General features: G+C 37.3%; 1 protein-coding gene across 1 annotated transcript in view; it reads left to right on the top strand.

Annotated features, from left to right (window-relative positions):
• YTHDF2 (YTH N6-methyladenosine RNA binding protein 2) overlaps nt 1-15,671 on the top strand; it is a 44,886-nt gene extending 29,215 nt beyond the window's left edge. Inside the window, exon 5 of the mRNA XM_036745391.1 lies at nt 14,797-15,671. Coding sequence (XP_036601286.1) covers nt 14,797-14,820 — 24 coding nt within the window. The 3' untranslated portion in view covers nt 14,821-15,671. The remainder of the gene's footprint in view (nt 1-14,796) is intronic.
• Nucleotides 15,672-22,551: the final 6,880 nt, after the last annotated feature.

A 22,551-nucleotide genomic window follows, 5' to 3' on the forward strand; every position in this document is an offset into this window, starting at 1 on the left:
CATGTCATCTTGTGCATTTTTATCTGCTTGTTTTTTCCTAAGTTGCACAGGGCTTGATGCGTGGTAGGTGACTTTATCTGATTGGGAAGATCTGGTGTTCACTGGGCTGAAGTAATCAGCCTAGTGTCATGTAAACCAGAAGCATTTAGAGAATTTTCTATCTATAAGGAGTCTTTGTTCAAGTTAGATGTTACACAGAATAGCCTCCATGATATTAGAAAAGCTTTTATGTAGTTTTACTTCTATAAAGGAATAATGTTTTAACACAGGCATGGGAAACACATTGTTGGGGGGAGTATGTGTGTTTTCTCCGAGTCAAATGGTGGGTTTTTGGTGGTGGGTTTTTTTTTGGGGGGCGGTGTGTTTCATGGGCAGGATCTTTTACTGTGTTTACTTATATGACTGATAATTTGGTCTGTTGGAAGACTGTCTTTTTTTTCTAAGTTTTCGTTAAGGATACTGTTTTTCACATATCATTTTCATGAAGATTTTATAGCTGTGAAAAGAATTTCTCAGATGTCCTTACTTGTTCCTTTTTGGGGTAATGTTTGTGATCTTTTGAAATCTTCTCTTTGAAATATTAAGTTGTTCCCCAAGTAACTTTAAAATTGTCTTCATCATAGATTTGTTCTTTATATATATGGTCAGGTCCAGCTATTCTTCCTGATGTCATCTTAAGCGCCATTTCCACTTTTAGCACAACAAAGAATGAAGTGAGTTACGTTGTCAATAATTTGAATAGATCAGGCAGATGTTTCATTGCACATCCGTTTGTTGTCTTCAGAATTCATCTCTATATGCTTTGAGGATGTGACTTAGTGGTAGAGGCTGCTTGGTAGATAGTACTGTTTTTTGAGTGAGGTAGAACTAGATTTGAGTCCAACCTCAAACATTTATTAGCTTTGTGGCCCTGGGAAAGACATTTACTCTATTTGAGCCTTAATTTCCTCAGTGGAGATAAAAAGGGCACCTACTTTATAGTGGGTGTGAATAATAAATGAGATAATGTGTATAAAGCATTTTGCAAATCTTAAGGTGCAATCTAAATGTCAGCTGTTATCAGGATTGTAACAGTAATTGCATCTCAAACTTTTTGGAGGTTCAATATCCTGTGATGCTGATAGGTGCTGGGGATGCAAAGACAGAAATATAGCCTTCTCCTCATAGCTTCACTTTAAGGGGTTGGGGGAGGATACACATACACATACACACACACACATTCATACAGTACATAGAGTGCTAAGGTAAAAGAAAGGTCTGGACAAGGAGCTCTAAGAATGTTTCATAGGAAATGCTTTTAAACTTAAGTGATCAAAGGTTGTTACATGGAAGAACTGGGAACCTGAGTGGAGGCTTTAAGGAAAACAAGAGTTCTGATGATCATCATCCCAGACACAAGGAATATAATGCATGGAGAAGGGAACGGGGTGGTACGTTGAGTTCAGGGAACATCTATTGGTCCATTTTGGCTGTAGTGTGGAGTCTATGAAGGGAAATGCTATAAAAGTAGGCCAGAAGCAGGACCTTGAATGTCAGGCTAAGTATAATTTATAAGGGCACCACTTAAAGTTTAAGGGAGTGATAGGGTAAGATTATTTTAACAGTGGTGAGAAAGATGGATTGGAGAAGGGAGAACCTAATTTTATGTAATCGAAATTATCTTTTACTTTCCACGAACCTCTCTATTGATTGTGAATTCTTCCTCTATCCATAGATCTGATAGGTGATTTCTTCTGTGCTCCCCTAATTTGCTTGTATCACATCACCTTTTCTGCCTAAATTGTGTGCTCATTTTAAGCTTATCTTGGTAAACAGTGTGGCCTGTTCCTAGTTGCTGTCCAATGCTTTTGCATTGGCAGTTTTTGTCAGCTAGTTAATTCTTGCCCTAGTAGTTAGGATCTTTGAGTTTATCAAACAGTGGGTTACTATGCTCATTTGCTGCTTCTCTATATTGTGTACTTAATTCGTTCCATTGATCAATTACTGTTTCTTATTCAGTACCAAATTCTTTTCATGATTACGGTTTTGTGACATATTTTGATATCTGGCACTGCGAGGCCTCCTTCATGTCGTTTTAAAATTTTTTTCATTTATTCCTTTGACCTTTTGTTCCTTCAGACGATTTTATTCTAGCTTTATGAAGTATTTCTTTGGCATTTTGATTGATATGACACTGAATAAGTAAATTAACTAAGTATTGTTGTCATTTTTATTATATTGGCTTGGCCTGCCTATGAGCAAGTAATATTTCTCCATTTATTTAGATCTGTCTCTGTTCGTATGGAAAGCATTTTGTAATTTTGTTCATATAGTTCCTTGTGTGGTTTGGCAGGTAAACTTTATTTTGTACTGTATGCAGTTATTTTAAATGGACTTTCTTTTTCTAGTTCTTCCTGCTGCGATTAGTTAGTAACATGTAGAGAGGTTGATTTGTGTGGGTTTATTTTTTATCCTGCAACTTTGATGAAGTTACTAATTGTTTTGACTGATTTTTTAAGTTGACTCTCTAGGGTTCTCTAAGCAAACCATCATATCATTTTCAGAAAGTGATAGTTTTGTTTCCTCCATTGCCTATGTGTTTGCTGTAGGTTTTTGTTCATAATTTCAGTCATGTCTGACTCTGTGACTCCATGTGGGATTTTCTTGGCAAAGCTATTGGAGTGGTTTGCCATTTCCTTCTTGAGCTCATTGTACAGGTGAGGAAACTGAGGCAAACATGGTTAAGTGACTTGCTCAGCCACACAGCTGAGGCCAGATTTGAATTCATGGAAATGAGTCGTCTTGACTCCAGGTCCAGCCCTCTATTCACTTTGCCATCTAACTGCCCTTGCTATATATAGTAGCATAGTTCTAGTATGGTATGATTAATGGTGATAAACTTTGCTTTATCCTGATAGTATTTTCTGGTTCATCCCTATTAACAGTTGCTTACTCTTTTTTTTTTTTTTGAAGGAGGGGGAGGAAGGCAGGGCGGTTGGGGTTAAGTGGCTTGCCCAAGTAAGTGTGTCAAGTGTCTGAGGCTGAATTTGAACTCAGGTCCTCCTGACTCCAGGGCCAGTGCTCTACTCACTGCGCCACCTAGCTGCCCCTTGCTTGCTCTTAATTTTAGATATGTACTACTTATTTTAAGACAAGCTCCATTTATTCTTATTCTTTCTAGTGTTTTTAATAGGAATAGGTGTTGTAATTTGTCAAAAAAACCTTTGGCCTTCTATTGTTTCTTCCATTTGAACTATATATTCCAAAGTCTTTCATTGTTCTCCCCTATACTCATCTTCATGTTGAAATCACTAAGTTAAATGGTAAGTTGTTTTGAGGAAATCTTGGCTTTTCATAGATTTCCTTTCTCCATCCTTTGCAACAAATAATTTTAGTGTACAAACTGAACTTGTCTTCATAGTGGTTGGTTTGTTCACACTTGTCATGAGCACAGCAAGGTAAAATGACCCAGGGAATGCTTCTTGTTGCCTATAGGCGTACACTGCTACCCAAACTATCTGCTCTTTTCCTCCTTTTGAAGAGGCCCTTTAAGCTCTTCTGACATTTAGTTGTGACATCTTTCTTTTGTGGTTTTATTTTATATCACTAATGATCTGATTCTGTTCCTTAGCTTATAGTTATTGGACAGATCTCAGCATTTGGAGTGTGTATAGGTTATTTGATGTAGATAGCCTCCAAACCATGTCCTTTTAAAGCAACTTCTATCCTCCTTTCTGACTCCCTGACTGATCAGGGACAGTGATTGTAAAAGTCTGAGTAACATTTTGTATTTTTATCTATTTGGCACCATTGTAAATTTATTCATCACCTAATGGCCTTCCTACTGGTTATGATCTTCTCTGTATGCAGCTCATCTGGTCCTCAACTAGAAGGAGAATTGTGAGGATGGTACTCAGAGCTTTCCTAGCTTAGTAGAACCTGCCTGTGCTATACAGATAACTTGACATAATTTGTCCTTTTAGCATTTTCTTCGTATAACATGCTACAAAGAGCCTAAATTAAAGAGAAATTCAGTACTGAATCCCCGATCTTTGCTGGATAAATTCGAAACCACATCTTTTCCTTGTTAATCCTTTAAACTGTTACTGAAAGATTTATTACTGAAAGATTGAATATGAGACAGTGCCCAGCCAAAGGTTTGTGGTTTTCTTCTCTTGCACCTAGTTTTGCCCTATGAATTAGCTACCAGCTATAACCAGTATCCAGTACAGAAGAAGACCTGTAGAATCTTAAGCTTTATTTTTTTTTCTCCCAGCATTATTTTAATGCATATAGCCTTGGGGAAGAGTGTCCTGCATATGTGCATGAGAGAGTAATCATAAATCTTGGAAGAATGTGGGATATCTGATAAGGCCTCACTTCTGGTACCTTACTCATGTTACCTGAATAGAGGACTTCCTCTATTCTGTGTGATATGGGACATTTGAACATTTTAAACGCATGTTTGGCCTCCTGACTGGAATAACTTTATGTCATGTACAAATGTAGTAAAGTTGAAAAAAGGATCTTACTGTAGGGTTGTACCCATCCACAGAGGATTTCTCTAGAGATATAGGCAAGAATTACATGTAGTTTGTGGTCTGCTTGAGGGAATATTGCTGAAGAAAGCACAGAGCATTGAAATGATAGGGTACAACTTAGGGTTCATGGAGTCATGAAAAAGTTCCAGACCTGGCATCAGAATGCAGAAATTTAAGCCCTGGTTCTGACAACTACTTCCTAGTTTTAGTATTGGGAAACAAGTACTTGTGGCTCATTAGGGGTATTGTGAGAAAAGTACTCTTTAACACTTGAAAGACCAGAGTTTAAGAATACCTCAAAGGACCAAGCTGCATCACTGGACATAGCGCTTTTTTTTTAACCCATAAGGCAAAGAAAATAAGAGATGGGATGAAAATTTTTTATTTCAAAGAATTATTTTTTTGTGTCAATTGATTTGCCTGTTTTTTTCTTTTTTAAATCATTATTTATTTAATATTTTTAGTTTTCAGCATTAATTTTCACAAGAGTTTGATTACAAATTTTCTCCTCATTTCTACCCTCCCTCCCACTCCAAGATGGCATATATTCTGATTGACCCATTCTCCAGTCAACTCTCCCTTCTGTCACCCCACTCTCCCCCCGCCCCATTCCCTTTTCCCTTACTTTCTTGTAGGGCAAGATAGATTTTTATGCCCCATTGCCTATATATCTTATTTCCTAGTTGCATGCAAAAACTTTTTTTTTTAACATCTGCTTTTAAAACTTTGAGTTCCAAATTCTCTCTCCTCTTCCCTCCCCACCCCACCCCCAAGAAGACAAGCAATTCAACATAGGTTACATGTGTATCATTATGCAAAACCCTTCCACAATACTCTGCTGTGAAAGACTAACTATATTTTGCTCCTTCCTATCCTATCCCCCTTTATCCAGTTTTCTCCCTTGACCCTGTTCCTTTTCAAAAGTGTTTGCTTTTGATTACCTCCTCCCCTTATCTGCCCTCCCTTCTATCATCCCCCCTTTTTTATTTCCTTCCTCCTTCTTTCCTGTGGGGTAAGATACCCAATTAAGTGTGTATGTTATTCTCTCCTTAGGTCAAATCTGATGAGAGCAAGATTCACTCATTTCCCTCACCTGCCCTCTCCTCCCTCCCAACAGAATTGCTTTTTCTTGCCACTTTTATGCAAGGTAATTTACCCCATTCTGTCTCTCCCTTTTTCCCTCTCTCTCATCCCTTGATTTCATTTTTTTTTTTTTAGATAACATCCCTTCATATTCAACTCACCCTGTGCCCTCTGTCTGTCTGTCTATCTATCTATCTCCGTATCTATCTATCTATACTAATACTGAGTTCTCATGAATTATACACATCATCTTTCCATGTAGGAATGTAAACAAAACAGTTCAGCTTTAGTAAGTGCCTTATGATTTCTCTTTCTTGTCTACCTTTTCAAGCTTCTCTTGATTTTTGTGTTTGAAAGTCAAATTTTCTATTCAGCTCTGGTCTTTTCACTGAGAAAGTTTGAAAGTCCTCTATTTTATTGAAAGTCCATATTTTGCCTTGGAGCATGATACTCAGTTTTGCTGGGTAGGTGATTCTTGGTTTTAATCCTAGCTCCATTGACCTCCGGAATATCATACTCCAAGCCCTTTGATCCCTTAATGTAGAAGCTGCTATATCTTGTGTTATTCTGACTGTATTCCCACAATACTCAAATTGTTTCTTTCTGGCTGCTTGCAGAATTTTCTCCTTGATCTGGGAGCTCTGGAATTTGGTGACAATATTCCTAGGAGTTTTCTTTTTGGGATCTTTTTCAGGAGGCAATTGGTGGATTCTTTCAATTTTTATTTTGCCCTGTGGCTCTAGAATATCAGGGCAGTTCTCCTTGATAATTTCTTGAAAGATGATATCTAGGCTCTTTTTTTGATCATGGCTTTCAGGTAGTCCAGTAATTTTTAAATTATCTCTCCTGGATCCGTTTTCCAGGTCAGTGGTTTTTCCAGTGAGATATTTCACATTGTCTTGCACTTTTTCATTCCTTTGATTCTGTTTTATAGTATCTTGATTTCTCATAAAGTCACTAGCTTCCACTTGTTCCAGTCTAATTTTTAAGATAGTATTTTCTTCCGTGGTCTTTTGGACCTCCTTTTCTATTTGGCTAATTCTGCCTTTCAAGGCATTCTTCTCCTCATTGGCTTTTTGAGCTCTTTTGCCATTTGAGTTAGTCTATTTTTTAAGGTGTTATTTTCTTCAGTATTTTTTTGGGTCTCCTTTAGCAAGTCATTGACTTTTTTCATGGTTTTCTCGCATCACTCTCATTTCTTTTCCCAATTTTTCCTCTACTTCTCTAACTTGCTTTTTCAACTCCTTTTTGAGCTCTTCCGTGGCCTGGGACCAGTACATGTTTTTCTTGGAGACTTTTGATGTAGGCTCTGTTGACTTCTTCTGGCTGTCTGTTTTGGTCTTCTTTGTCACCAAAGAAAGATTTCAAAGTCTGAGTCTGAATCTGAGTCCATTTTTGCTGCCTGGCCATATTCCCGGTCAACTACTTGACCCTTGAGTTTTTCTTTGGGGTATGAGTGCTTGTAGAGAGTACTTTGTCCCAAGCTTGAGGGGTTGCACTGTTGTTTTCAGAGCTATTTCTACACAGCAAGCTCTGCCACACCAGTGCTCCTCTTCCCCCAAGAACTGCCAATCCCCCGGACCTGACTCAGATCATAAGCAGGCTCTGCACTCCTGCTCTGATCCACCACTTAATTCCTCCCACCAGGTGGGCTGGAAGCAACTGCAGCTGTAGTTCTGTCCTCAGAGCTGTACCACCTCCGCTGCCCCTGGGGCGGTGGCTGAACAGTGAACTCTTTTCACTCTGTCCCAGAAGGTTTTTCCCCACTAACCTTCTCTGTTGTCTTTGGTGTTTGTGGGTTGAGAAGTCTGGTAACTGCCAGAGATCACTATGGCCTGTTCTGCCTGGCTCCTGCTCTGGTTGGTCTGGGCCGCACTCACGCTGGGCTCTGCCCCACTCTGCTCCCAGACCTTACCCCACGACCATCCAGGTTGTCCTGGGATGGAGCCCTGCTTCCCTCCACTATTCCGTGGGTACTGTAGTTACAGAATTTGTTCAGAGCCATTTTTTATAGGTGTTTGGACGGTCCTGGGGGAGAGCCCTAGGTATGTTCCTGCTTTCCAGCTGCCATCTTGGCTCCGCCCACTCCTATTTGCCTGTTCTTTGCAGTGTTAAAACGAGAATGCGCTATATGAACCTGCAGTGCTATTATAGGGTAGTTCAGAATACTGCCAGAATAGCAGTATTCAGTTTTGCCAAGGACACACATCATTGAATCTGAAAGAGAACGAACCTGGGAAGCCTGATCTTGAATAGTTAGGAGTCTTCTCTCTGCCATCCCAGCAAAGGGTTCTAGTATCCACTAGAAGTTTTTAAGTGACAGAGAATTTTCAGTACCTTCCAAGGAATTGGTAGCCAATTATACTGTAGGATACTTTTTCTTATTTCACCTTGAAATCTCCCTGCCGACACCTTCTACCCATTCGTCCTTATTTTGCCTTGTGGAAACAAGCAGAGTGACTTTAATCCCTTTCTCCTGGGTCATACCAGAAGGCACATCATCTCCCCACCTCCCAGGCCAAATTTTCTTTAGGTTAAAAATGTCCTCTTTCATGGCATATTTTGAGTTCCTTTTGCTCTTCATCTCTTCTGCTTTAGCTTGATAACATCTTTCCTAGAGGGTGAGGCACCCCAGACCTGAATGTATTGTCTTACTGGAATCCAAGTATCACCTTCCTCGTATCTGTTCTGTTGCTATATCCTAAGTCGGGATCTTAGGATTTTGTACTTTAATTTCTCCTAAGCTTATAATCCACTGAAATACCCAGATTTTTTATGTCAATTATTATTTAGCTATGCCTCTTTCATCCTGTACCTCTGTTTATTTTATTCAAAGGAAGTAATAGAATGTTGCATTTATCACTGTCATGTTTTTAAAAATTGTTTTTATATCACCTATATTTCCTAATGTACTCATCTCTCCCATATCTTTTGGAGGTAACGCTTATCACAAAGTATAAAAGAGACAAAAACAATACAGCAAAAATTAACCAACACACTGAAAAAAATCTGACATTTTCGTACTGATAGTTACCCACCTCTACAACGAAGGTGGAAAAAGGGTACCTTCTCATTTGTCTTCTTTCGGTCCAAATTTAGTTACTATAATTTCACAGCATTCAGTTTCAGTTGTTTTTAGTTTTTTCCATTTACATGGTTGTAGTCTTTGTGTAATACTGTTTTTCTGGTTCTGCTTACTTTACTTCAGTCCGTATAAGCATCTTTGTATTCACCATGCTCATATCTTACAGTACAGCAATAGTCTGTCACCCTTATTCCATACCCAATTGATGAACAGATGTTTATTTCATTTCTAGTTATTTGTTAGTACAAAAAATGCTGCCACAAATATTTTGGTGTATTTGGGGCTTTTTAACCCTTTATTTTTAGTATTAATACCTTTGGGCCTTTATGGGATAATTCTGAATTGTTTTTCAGAGTGGTTGGACCAATTTGAAGCTCTACTAACAGTGCTTTTAATGTGCCTGTCTTTCCACAACTTCTCCAACTCCTGTACTCATTTCTTATCTTTGGTGGTTTGCTGACTTTAAGGTGAAATCTCAGAGTTACTTTGATTTGTGTTATTAGTCATTTGGAGTCTATGGTTAGTACAATTCTTTTGGGGACTTCATTCCTATCTTTTGACAAGTTATTATTGAGAAATGGTTTTTATATTTGTATTTCTATTAATTCCCTGTATATCTTGGATATGATACTTTCAGAGATACTTGATGCAAATACTCTGCTCCCCCACTCTAATTATGTTAATTTTTTTTGTGTAATCAAAAATATCTGTTTACCTTTTTTGATTATTCTCTATTTCTTGTTTGGTTGAGGATTCAGTCCCTCGCCATCACTTTGTTAGGTATCTGATCTGGTTTTCTTTTTTTAAAAAAAATCACATGTCCTTTTATATGTGGGTAACATTCACGTTGAGTTTACTGTGTTTAGTGTAAAATGTTGATTTAAACTGAATTTCTGCCAGATTCCTTTCCCTTTTTTTTTTTTTTTTCATTTCTTGTCAGGATATATGTTCTTGGATTTGTGGAACAACACTGGTTTAGTGAGTTCAGTTTCCATTTTTCCTTGTCTAGTCTGTTCCATTGATCTTTTCTAATTATTTCCAAATAGTTTAGATTTGATTACTGCTAATAGTGTAGTTTTGAGGTCTAGAAATTTGTATCCCCTTTCATTCTTACTAGGAATTGTTTTCTGGGACATTCTGAATCTTTTATCCCTTCAAATAAGTTTTGTTATTTTGGCTAGCTCTGTCAGGGTTAGTTTATTAGTAAAGCAGTCAATCTGTAGACTAATTTTGTTTTGTTATTATTACAGTATTTTTTTTTTTTTGCTATATTGGCAAGGTCTAACCACGAGCACCAGTCATACCTTCACATAGTTCCAGAGATGCTAATGATGAGCGAAAAGAATTAAAGGCATGAAGTTAGGAAAAAGGGAGGAAAAAAAATAATCCTATTAATTGAAGGCAGTGGTTTACTTAGAAAATCCTAAAGAATTAGTAATGAGACAAAGGCTATAGTAAAGTAGCAGCATGTAAAATATATCCACAAAAACCAATAGGATTTCTGCAAAACAATAATAAAATCCAGAACAGAGTAATAGAAAAGGGAAGGCCCATTTAAATTAACTACAAAATGCGTAAAATCTAGGAGTCAGTAGCCAGGTCTTCAAAATGTTGAATTTCAATAACTGGAGGGATATGCAGTGCTCATGGCTGGGGTGTTCAATTATAATAAAAATGACACTACTATAAAATTAATTTACATATTGAATGCTATACTAATCAGCCCACTAAGGGGAAAATTAATTTGAGGGAACAAAAGATCTGGAATTATATTTCTTTTTATTCTACCTGTTGTTCTTCTGTCCATTTTGTTAGCTATGCTTTACAGATTCTTGTTATCTCCAAATTTGACATATAGCTGATGGGAATAAATCTGCATGTATACACACATCCAACTATAAGGCGTAATGCATATATAATAAATAAGTGCAGTCATAAAGCACTATCTTGAGACTTCATCCATTTGACCATGACGTTAAAATGACGTTTGTGCACATATACTTATAAATGTTTAAGCCTGCATTTTTTTTTTAGAATGAATCCAGGATTAAGTTTTAGAATTGAGAATAGGACGAGAAGTGTTATTTGAAGCAGATAAATTAATCTTTTCTATGTCTTAGATGACTGCTCTGGAAAATAGTCTTTCTCCTTCAAGGTAGGGTTGGGTGGAGGAGGGGATGTTAATCCAAGAGAGTGGTTAAGGGAGTACTTTGAAATCAGAGTATTTGAGTGCCTTTTTTTCTCCATAACTTGCAGTCAATTCATAGAAAAGACCTAGTCCTTGCCCTCATGGAAATTACAGTTTAATTGGGGAAAATTAGTAAAAAACAATGTAGCTGTGAGCGACAGACTTTGTAGAAATTCAGAGGAAAAGTAAAAGGAGCAGCATGGTCCCAATCAGTAAAAGAATGGTGGACCTGGGCTCTTCTAACCTTCTAGGCCTCCTCTTCTGTATGCTCATTGAATGAAAGTAGGATTGATATTTGTGTTGCCTAGTTTTTAGTTGCCACAAGGTTTTTAGTACAGGTGAAATGAGATAATGTGTATAAAAGGTTTTATAAACTTGAAAGCATTATACGGATGTCAGTTAATTTATTATCAGTGAGAGGGATAGTAGAATGGTTTTTAAGAGGTGGGCCTTGAAGGGGAGCAGAGGGAGCCACACTATTGTCATAGGAAGGCATTAGTATGGCATATTTATGGGACAGTGGGTATACTGGCTTTGCTGGAATCAAGATTCTGAATTCTACAGGCCCTTGAATTGATGTTTGCTATATTGAATGTAAGTTTGAGAAGTTTACAAAACTCACAATGTAAGGCTTTTGATATCTTATTTTGCTTCTGAGGTGTCATTTATTTAGGTATTCAAGTCCTCAACGAAGGCACAGACCTGGTCTTTTTTGGTTATCTTTGTCTTTGTATGTGGCAACTGAAGAATACGTTGAATTTGTTACTAAGATGATTTGATCCGGGAGTGGGTGATTTTAGTATACAAATTCACATTGATAGTTTTTAGAGATGGATTGCTATTGACAGCTTTATTGATGTTTTTTCCTTAGATTTCTCCCTATGCTTTCCATCCTTCCCTGTCTCAGAGCCATCTCTTCTGTCATAATTTTTTAAAAGTAGGAAAAGGGACAAAAATGGGTAAAATCAATTAATAAACATTAAGTGCCTACTTATTCCTGGCACATAGTAGGCTAAGCACTGAGTATACAATCAATACTTTAAAAAAAAGTTATACTGTTCTTTGTAATTTTGCAATATTTATTTTCCATTGTATTTTTTTTTTTTTGGAGAGGGGGAAGGCAGGGCAATTGGGGTTAAGTGACTTGCCCAAGGTCACACAGCTAGGAAGTGTGTCAAGTGTCTGAGGTCGAATTTGAAGTCAGGTCCTCCTGACTCCAGGGCTGGTGCTCTACTCACTGGCGCCACCTAGCTGCCCCATTGTATTCTTTTAAATCCATGTTTCTCTGCATTTATCATATTTACATGTACCCTACAAGCATAGGAATAGTCCATTACATACATGTACCACAGCTTGTTTAGCCATTCCGCAGTTGTTGGGCACCTATTTTCTTTCCAGTTGTTTGCTACCATAGAATTTTCTACTGTAAACATTTTGGTTTCTATATGGAACCTTTTTGGTAATTACCTTCTTGAGGTTATAATGTCTAAATGTGAATCTCTGGATCAAACTGATATTCTAGCCACTTTATTTACATTACTAATTCACAGCTCCACCAATGATGTATTAGTATACTGGGCTCTCATTCTACAACCCCTCCAGTGTTATCGTTTTGATTATCTTTGCTAGTTTGTCTGGTGTGAGATGAAACCTTATTTTGATTTGCATTCTTTTGTATACTTGTTAATAGTTCTTTTGAGAATTATTCTTATCTTTTGACCACTTATCTATTGGAGAATGATTTTTGTTCTTTTTTTTTTTCTGTTTGTGTCTTGGATGCCAAACCATTATCCAAGAAATTTGATATGAAAGGTTTTTCCCAGTCAGTCGCTTTTTATTTCTGCCGTTCAATTTTGTGTAATCAAAATTACTTATTTTAAAGTTTGTAATTTCTTTCACCCCTTGCTTGGTTAAGAATCTTACCTTCTCTCTGTGCCTGTCAAAGGTATGTGATCTCATAATGGTATGGTGACATCCATTTTGATTTCATTGTGGAATATGGTGTATGAAGTTATTCTAAGCCTAATTTCTTCTATGTTGCTTCCCACTTTTCCGAGTAGTTATCACATTGTGTTTTTTCCCTAAGTAATTTGTTTATTGAACTCTATAGATTGAGTTATATTATTTCTGATTTTCATTTGTTTAGTCTGTTCATTGAACTACTTGTCTGTTTTTTTAACCAATAACAAATGGCTTTAATTGCTGTATAAAAATGAGTTGCTGTCATATTTGGGTAGTACTACTAATAAACATGACATAATGTAGGTGAGGCAAGACTTGGTCTGAGGCACATAACTCACCACCTATTCATAGCTTAATCTGTCCCTATTTTGGTAGGGGTAGGACAGTTATGGAAGAGGTTCTTCTTTTTTTTCTCCCTACGGTCTTTGAAGGTAGACTTAGATTCTAAGAAGGAGGTTTTAACCATATTATCTAATTTTCCCCCACAACAAGTTGTATGTGCTGCTCTGTGGTATCACATTCCTGTGCTCCCATTTGGCTGTTGTTGGTACTGCTGTAAGCCACATGACTCTCTGCTCCTGTCTTTTTAGATATGAGTGATAGCACCTGAAAGAGCCCCATTTTCCATTGGTGGAGCAAGGATAATGTGATGAATTAATTGAATGTCACAAATTTCTTTTTTCTTTTCTTTCTTTCTTTCTTTCTTTCTTTCTTTCTTTCTTTCTTTCTTTCTTTCTTTTGCAGGGGGGAAGGCTGGGCAATTAGGGTTAAGTGACTTGCCCAAGGTCACACAGCTAGTAAGTGTGTCAAGTGTCTGAGGTCGGATTTGAACTCAGGTCCTCCTGACTCCAGGGCTAGTGCTCTGGAATGTCACAAATTTCAAAACCCAAGTTTTCCCATTAGAGTTCTTTCAGACTTTTGCTCACAATGAACAATTCTTCAGCTCTTCTGAAAATAGGTGTTATTTTATTATCATATATATTCTCTCTACCAAGGCAGACTGTGAGCACACCTTGGATAGTTTCATGTGTTGCTCAGGCCAAAAAAATTCATCACCTGGTAGGCATTCTTCTGGTTAAGTAAGCCTCTTCAAGCTTAAATGGACTGCTCCTAAGATGAGATACACTCATCCTAAGCCAAACAAAACCTTTCTGATTTGATATAGGACCTACTACAACTTGTGTTCAATTGGCATAGGATTTGGGAACCCAGGGTCGGTCATGTTCAAATCATTTTCTTCATTATAGCTTTGCTCATCCTTTTTGGGGTGGGGAGGAAAGGGAGAGAGTTCATAATAACCACTAGGAACACTGGGCAAATATGTAGATGAAGAAAGGATTATAGATAACCCTTAAATTAGATTGTTGGTTTTAATGTCACTGAAATGTCAGCTTGCCAGTGTAGGGACTCCTTGTATACATACAGTTAACACTGCAGACCTTTTTTCACCTGTCTGCTCCCCCCCCCACCCCCCCCCCCAAAAAAAAACCAAAACCAAAACCCACCTAGTGAATTAACAGTCACTGAGGTAAACAGAAAATTGGGGGGGGGGCACGGCAGAGAAAGCCATGTTTCATAAGGGGTTAAGTTTTTAGGGTTAAAAGAATTTGTCAACTTTTGATTCTCTATAATATCTATTATTCTTTCTCTATATGTTTAGCCACAAGCCATTCAGATCCTTATCACATCTGATCTGGACTATTGGTCTTAGCCCTAAGGTCTGTTCTAGCTCTAAATCCTATTAATTTTCCATATGTCTCTCACTGTTAACTGGAATGTTTTCATTAAATGTTTTTTATATATATAAAATATATATATAAAATCTATCTATCTATCTATATATACATATATGAATGGATTATAACCAATGAATGAAATTTGAATTTGCAAAGAATCCTTGATTTGGATGGGGATTTTTTAGTAGAAAGATGCTCAACTTGTTCTCTTTCCTTCTGCAGGAACGCCAAGGTCGTGTGAAATAAAGGCAGCTCTCCTGCAAAGACTGCAGCAACGGTTGCATCTGAATATCCTTCTGAGAGAGAGAAGAAAAGAAATGACCTTTGAAAGAATTAGGACTTTTTTTCTTAATTTCATTGACTTCAAAGAGACGATTGCAGACTTGCAGTTAAAAGTATTGGAATTTCACAAAAGACATAGGACTTAACTGGAAAAGAAAAAAAAAAGAAAAAAAAAAGGAAAAAAACTAAACAAAAAATCCCTCTAGGTAGTTTAGGTGAAAAATGTCCCCTTTATTTTGCTTTTGGTTGTGATTTCAGAGCATAATGCTTTGTTTTTTGTCTTTTTACTATGTTTTTCGGATTTTAAGGTCCGTAAGTGGCATACAGTTTTTCTCTAATTTTTAAACCCTTTCCTCCCCCCCCATTTTGACATTTGCACTTGGAACACCGAGTTGTGAAGGTTTTGGACATCCACCCCCAAAAGTGGAATTTGGTTTTTCCTTTCCGAACTGGAAGAACATTTTTATGAAGAATTTTTGTCTTGAAGAATTGAGCAGAGTGTTACCCAAGGTTGTGTCTCTGAGGGTGGTTCATTTTCTCTGACCCTTTGTTACTCAAAGTAAAGTACTAGGAGTCCTAAGAAATGTTCTGTTCTTGTACATTATACAGATTAAGTCAGGATTAATTTGATTTCAAAGCTAAGAACAGTGGTAAAAACTTGTTTACAGAAAATGCATTTTGGAAGAGAAAAATATTGTAAAATGTGTAGTGAATGTTTCTTCAGTTTCTTGTTCAGCCAATGAGGAAAGGGCACTGCCTTTCTTTTTACCATTAATCACTTCTCAATAATAAACGTGAGATCCTGTTGAGCATCACTTCTTGTACCATTTCATATTGAATATTTAAAAGCCTACTTGAATTTGGAGGAAATCAGAGATGTGTGCTATGTATGAATTTATTGTGATTTGCAAGGTGAGAAAGAGACATATTATTTTAGACTGTTATAAAGTGGAAGGAACTCAGGTGTGCTTTTTACACTCTGAGCAAGATGACCTCTCCTAATCAGGGTGGGTAAACATGATGATGTACTACTACTTGCTGAGTTCCCAAGGGAGGTTCCCTGGGAAAAGAAGTCACAGTACAAGTTATCCCATGGCCCTAAGGCAGTAAGTGCCCTCTTTTTACTGGAGCACGCAATGCTATGATTTCCCTGTGTAGCACAGTCAGTTCATCTGAAGTACCTAGGAACGCAAGTATGGGACTTCAGACGTGCTTCATCTTAATAAACATTCATGACAGGATTTCACTAACATTTCACAGGCCCAGGAGCAAGAAATTCTAGTAGGGCTAGGCTTGACCCTTGCAACCACAGCAATATTCCTTTTTGCCTTTCCCCCCTAACCATATGGATTTTAAAAATTCGAAATCACAATTCCAGTTTTATGCCCAATGTGAGAGTAGTGCAGCCTTGTCTGCATCAAAATTAAGAACATCTTTAGTCGTCATCCATTGAAAGTATCAAAAATGAGCATCTTCTTAGTTATGTTTTCATAATTTAAACTTGAGCTTTAGTCAAGATTCTTCCTCAAGCCAGAGAAAGTTAAGACAATGTAGTAACAAGCAATTTCTGCAAAAGGAAAACGTTCAAAATGAGTACCGGGTAACCTTTCTAATAATCAGTGTTGCCACACTCTTGCACACTTCTGGACAGTCTTAATTTTAAGTGTACTTTTAACAAACTGCAAAAGAAAGCCTTTGTCAGACTGGCCAGATTTTTTTTGACTACTGACAAACCGACTTTTATTTTCCTATGTTGCAAGTAGCCAGCTTGCCTGGAGCAATTGATCTCTGGTTAATGCCTTGTCTCAGATAATTCAGAGGAGGAAGGAGTGCCTATAGATATATGCTAATTTCTCATTCACTTGAGTCCCCACTTGAGGGGTTTTCTCTACTTAAAAATCCAGGCATAATGAAGTGCTCCTGTATTTCTCTATCTCCAGGGATCTTAAAGAGTATTTTTCGCCTGAGACTAGGGAAGGCCTGATGAATTCCCAAGTCAGCTGAAGAAGATTTGAGATAAGTTTCTCCATCTGGAAATATTAACAACTAGATACTTGAAGCTCCTAATTTCAGCTGAAAGTTGTGTGAATTAGATCCTACTTGTACTTAAATGCAAAGTCAATTACTGTACAGCCTTTGGTAGCTCTGGTTTGATGTGTAGTCACAGGTATATGAAGCAAATTCAGGAGCAGTTTTATTCTGAATTTTCATACCTCCTATTCAAGTTGGATATGAAGTTATCCAAGATGCTTTTCAGTTTAATTTGAAATGCTTGCATTGCAGAGTAGTTTGAGTAGTTTGATTTATAAAGTTGCACTTCTTTAGCTGTTTTCTAAAAATGTCAGGGTTTTTTTTTTTTTCAGCTGCATCAATAAAAAATGCTCTCATCCCACTGTATTTCTCATAATGTGCTTTTTAGATTTTGAATGACTTTTATGATGTTGAGATTTCCTTTGTGTAGTTTGGTTGATTCACCATACTGAAAACAAAAAGATCCTTTTCTAGCCAAAGGCAATTTTTTCCTTAGGAAATCTACTCAATTTTAGGACTTATATATTAAATCTAAAGCCTTATTCAGTTCTCTAAGCTTGTGAATGTGATGTTTAATGTCTGACCTCAGGCCTATCATGTTTATTATAACAATTTAAGATGTATTTAAGACCCTTAAAGATTTTTTTCCTTAGTTTGTAGAATTACATCCTTAAAGTGTGATGGCAATTATATTCAGAAATTTCTGGTTAGCACACTAATAGAAGAGACTGAATGTGGCACAAATCTAAAATTTTTAACTTGAATTCCATTTTAAATACTAGTGACACTTTCCTTGCTTGCCCAATTATTGTGACATGGTCCTTTTGCATGTTTAACAAATGTCAACTCAAGCTTACAATTTCATAATCTGCTAAATTAGTAAAAAAATTTTGTTGTTGATATAGAAGGTTTTGAGTACAGATATTTTCCAATGCCTCAAGTTGTATCGTTTCTCCTGTGTAGTAGCCCTGAAATCAGACAGCTAGTGTTGGGAGTGGGGTATGGTATATAGAGTGATAATCTTCCTTCCTGTTACCTCTCCATTCTCCTTAGTCCTCTAAGGAGCCGATTTTATTGGTATGACTATTCCCTTTACCTAGGCATTCTTAATCCAGTTTTAGAGTTGAAAGTGACTTCTGTGGTCATCTAGTCTAACCAATACCTGAAAACAATTTCCACTTCAGCATACATGAAAAGAAGTCATACAGACTGCTGAAAGATCTCTTATGAAGGGTACCTTCATTAACATCCTAGGCCAGAGTGTGACATTTTTTGGATGACTAATTGTTAGGAAGTTTTTTCTGTTACCAAATCCAAATTTGCTTTTTTGCAACTTCTCGTTGCTCCATGTAGAACGTGGCTTATTCACATGGCTGTCTTTGAACCTGAAGATTGCAATTAAGCCCACCCCCCTCAAATTTTAGTCCCCTTTTCCAGACTTGGCATCCCTAGCTCCTTCAGATCATATTCATGTAATAGAATCAAGACCTTTCATCCTAATTTCCTTCCTCTTTATCTTTTTCTTGAAGCAATGCCCTTCCTATACTGTGAAACCCAGGACTGCATGAAATACTAGGGATATGCATGTTGTGACCAGGGTAGAGTGCAGTAGGGTAATGACTTTCTGGAAACTGGAATATCTGTCACAGGGCTGTCCAACCTTAGGTTTTTATTGAAACAATAGACAGTATATTTGGATTTGGCATTTTAATGAGAGCTCTGCCCGTAGCTCAGCTTCTTTTACTAAGTATTTATGTAAATTTCTATGCTGGGCCACATAAACCACACTGCAGGCGGGGCTGCATTTTGCACAGCCCTGATCTGTTATATGCCTACTCTGTGCTAGGAACTGCTAGGGATTAGAAGGCAAAAATTATAGTTCCTGCTCTCAGGGGACATACATTTTATGGGAGATTTTATGTACATATGTGTGCATGCAAAATACATACAAAATAAATATATGGTAATGTATGTGTATGTATATGGCGGTATGTCCCACCCCTCCAGGAACCTCTTGTAAAAAGCAGTAGTTGAGATGAACTTTGAAGGAAATGGGAGTTTAAGAGGTGGTATGGAATTGGATAGTCTGTGGGAAGGCAGGAAAAAGATGAAATACATGTGTGTGGTCTAGCCAAGAGGCCAGTTTGGCTGAACTGAAGAAAGCATGAGGGTGAGCAAGCCTGGAAAGATAAGTGGGAGTCAGATTATGAAGGGATTTAAATGACAAAGAGGAATTCAAATTTTATCGTAAAAGAGAAAATAGGGAGCCATTAAACCTTGTTAAGTAGGTAAGTTACATATGGTTTTTTAAGTAAGTTTTATTTTTTTTAAACATAAGTCAATATGAATGTGTCCTCATCCCCAATTTTTTATAAAAGGCACCATTGCATAGTGAAATTCAGAAAGAGAAGACGGGTTCAAATTCTGCTTTAGACATTTAATTGATATGTGACCCTGGGCAAAATTTTTAGTATTTGATGTTCTTTTCTTTTTAAACTTTGAATTCCAAATTCTCAGCCACCCACCCTATTCCACACCCACTGAGAAGGTAATGACATCAATTACACTTGTGAAATGCAAAACATTTCCACATTAGCCATATTTTAAAAGTGAGAAAATTACGCTTTAATTTGCATTGAGAGCTCATCAGTTCTATCTCTGGAGATGGATAGCATATTTTCATCATGAGTTTTTTGAAACTGTCTTGGATCATTGTATTGATCAGAGTAGCCAAGTCTTTCACAGTTGATCATAATTACAACACTGCTGTTACTGTGCACAATGATCTCCTGGTTCTCCTCACTTCACTTTGTATATAGGTCTGGCCATGTTTTTCTGAAACCACCGTCTTTGTCGTTTCTTTACAGCACAATAGTATACCATCACAGTCTTCTGCCACAACTTCCTGAATTGCTGAAGCCCCTCTGTTTCCAGTTCTTTGCCACTGCAAAAGAGCTGCTATAACCATGTTTGTACATATAGGTCCTTTCTTTCTCTCATCTCTGGGATACAGGCCTAATAGTCGTATTGCTGGGTGAAAGGGTATGTACAATTTTATAGCCCTTTGGGCATAGTTCTGAATTGTTTTCCAGAATGGACTGATTGTTCTCCCAGCAGTTCATTAATATACCTATTTTTCCCTCATCCCTGCCAGCATTTTGTCATTTTTGATAGGTGTGAAGCAGTACCTCAGAGTTGTTTTAATAAATAAGGATTTAGAGCATTTTTTCATGACTAAATAGTTTTGATTTCTTCTGAAGACTGCCTTTTTATATCTTTTGGCTGTCAGTTGAGGAATGGCTCCTATTTTTGTAAATTTGAAGACTTCATTATAAATGAAGCCCTTTTAGAGAAATTTGCTATAAAAATGTTTGATAATTATTGTCTATGGTACCTTTTAGCATAATATAGTTTCCCTGATTATTTCTTATTAGGGTCTGTTTTTGCTTTTGCTTTGAAATCATGATTGTTATCCCTGCCTTTTTTACTTCAACTGAAACATTGTATTCTCCAGCCCTTTATTTTAACTCTGTGTGTGTCTTTTCTTTTTCAGATGTGTCTCTTATAAACAATATATTGTTGGATTCTGATTTTTTAATCCATTCTGCCATCCACTTCCCTTTTATGGGTGTGCTCACCCCATTCAGATTCACAGTTAGGATTACTGTGTCTTTACTTCCATCCCTTTTTTTCCATTTCTTCCTCTCTTTCATCCTGTCCCTCAGTCTGTTTTGCTTCCAACCACTGCCTCTTAATCCTTGCTTTTATCATCTTCCCCCATCCCCTTTCTTTCCTATTTCTCTATTGTGTAAGATAGATTTCTATACACAACTGCATATATTTCCCCCCTTTTGAAGCATTTCTGATGAGAGTGGGGTTCAAGTATTGCCTGCCACCTGCTTCCCCTCCCCCACCCATCTTCCCTTCTATTGTAAAAGCTGTTCTTGTGCTCCTTTTATGTGAAAATTTTCCCAGTAAGATAGACTTTGATATACAATTCCATATATATATTTCCCCCTTTTTGAACTATTTCTGATGAGAGTGAGGTTCAAGTTTTGCCTGCCATCTACCTCCCCTCCCCCATCCATCTTCCCCTGTATTGTAAAAGCTCTTCTTGTACTCCTCTTTTATAGGAGAAGAATTTCCCCATTCTACCCCTCCCTTCCCCTTCTCCCAGTATATCCCTCTTTGCTCACCCCTTCATTTTTTGTTTTTTTGGAGCTCATTCCAACATAATTGATTCACATGTCCTCTGTCTATGTAGACTTCTAGCTGCCCTAATAATGATAAAGTTCTTAGGAATTACGTGTGCCATCTTCCCATATAAGAAATGTAAACAGTTTAACTTTTGAGACCCTTATGATTACTCTTTCATGTTTCCCTTTTTATTCTTCTCTTGAGTCTTGTGTTGATTGTCACATTTTCCATTCAGCTCTGGGTTTTTCATTAGGAATGCTTGAAATTTCTCTTGTTTCATTAAATGTTTTTTTTTTCCCTGAAGGATTATACTGAATTTTTCTGAATTTTCCTGGTTGTAATCTTAGCTTCTTTGCCTTCTGAAATATCATATTCCAACCCTCTACTCCTTTAATGTGCAAGCTGCTAAATGTGTGATCCTGACTGTAGCTCCATAATATTTGAATTGCCTCTTTATGCATGCTCTTTGACCTGGGAGCTCTGGAATTTGGCTATAATATTCCTGAGAGTTTTCATTTTGGGATCTCATTCAGGAGGTGATTGATGGATTCTTTCAATTTCTATCTTGTCTTCTGGATATAAGATATCAGAGCAGTTTTTTAATTTCTTGATCATGGCTTTCATTTAGTCTAATAATTCTTAAAGTATCTCTCCTCAGTCTGTTTTCCAGCTCATTTGTTTTCTTCCGATAGGATAGTTCACATCTTTTTTCATTTTTTTGACCTTGATTCTTGATGTCTCATGGAGTTATTAGCTTATCTCTTACCATTGGACCAATCCCCTTTTTAAAGGTATATTCTTCAGTATTTTCTTGTGCCTCTTTTATCAGTCTGTTACTTCTCTTTTCATACTTGTGTCACTCCCATTTCTTTTCCCAATTTTTCCTTTACTATTTCTTTCACTCTTGCAGTAATTCTTGTGGGGTTTGGGTCCAATTAGCATTTTTCTCTGAGGTTTTTTTGTAGTTTTCTTGTTATCTGTTAAGTATGTCTTGGTTCTTTAGGTATATCACTTTAGTACTCGTATGGAAAATGGTTAGAGAGAAGACTTGAGGCAGGGAGAAGTTAGGAACCTGTTGAAATTGTCCAGGTGATAGGTGATGAGCACCAGAATTAAGGTAGTGGTTATGTAAATTCAGAGAAGGGGGTAGATGGGAGAAATGATTGGATATAGAGTGTGAGGGGAAGGTGAAGATCAGGAATAATGGGTTGTCCTGATGACTGGAAGGATGGTGGAGTTCTCAGCAAGGGACATTAGGCAGAGATGTGAGTTGGTGTGGGGCACCTAGTGGACATGCACTTGGAAATGTACAATAGACAGTTGGTGATGATGGGGAGTGGTACTTGGTAGAGAGTGGGGCTAGATGTATAGATAAAGGGAGTCATCTGCAAAAAGATGCAGCCTAAGATAGTATTGGCTTTTTGACTGCAATGTTAATGAAGTGACTCATGGGGCTTGCAGTCCACT

Source organism: Trichosurus vulpecula, chromosome 2 (genome assembly GCF_011100635.1).
Source record: "Trichosurus vulpecula isolate mTriVul1 chromosome 2, mTriVul1.pri, whole genome shotgun sequence".
NCBI lineage: Eukaryota > Metazoa > Chordata > Mammalia > Diprotodontia > Phalangeridae > Trichosurus > Trichosurus vulpecula.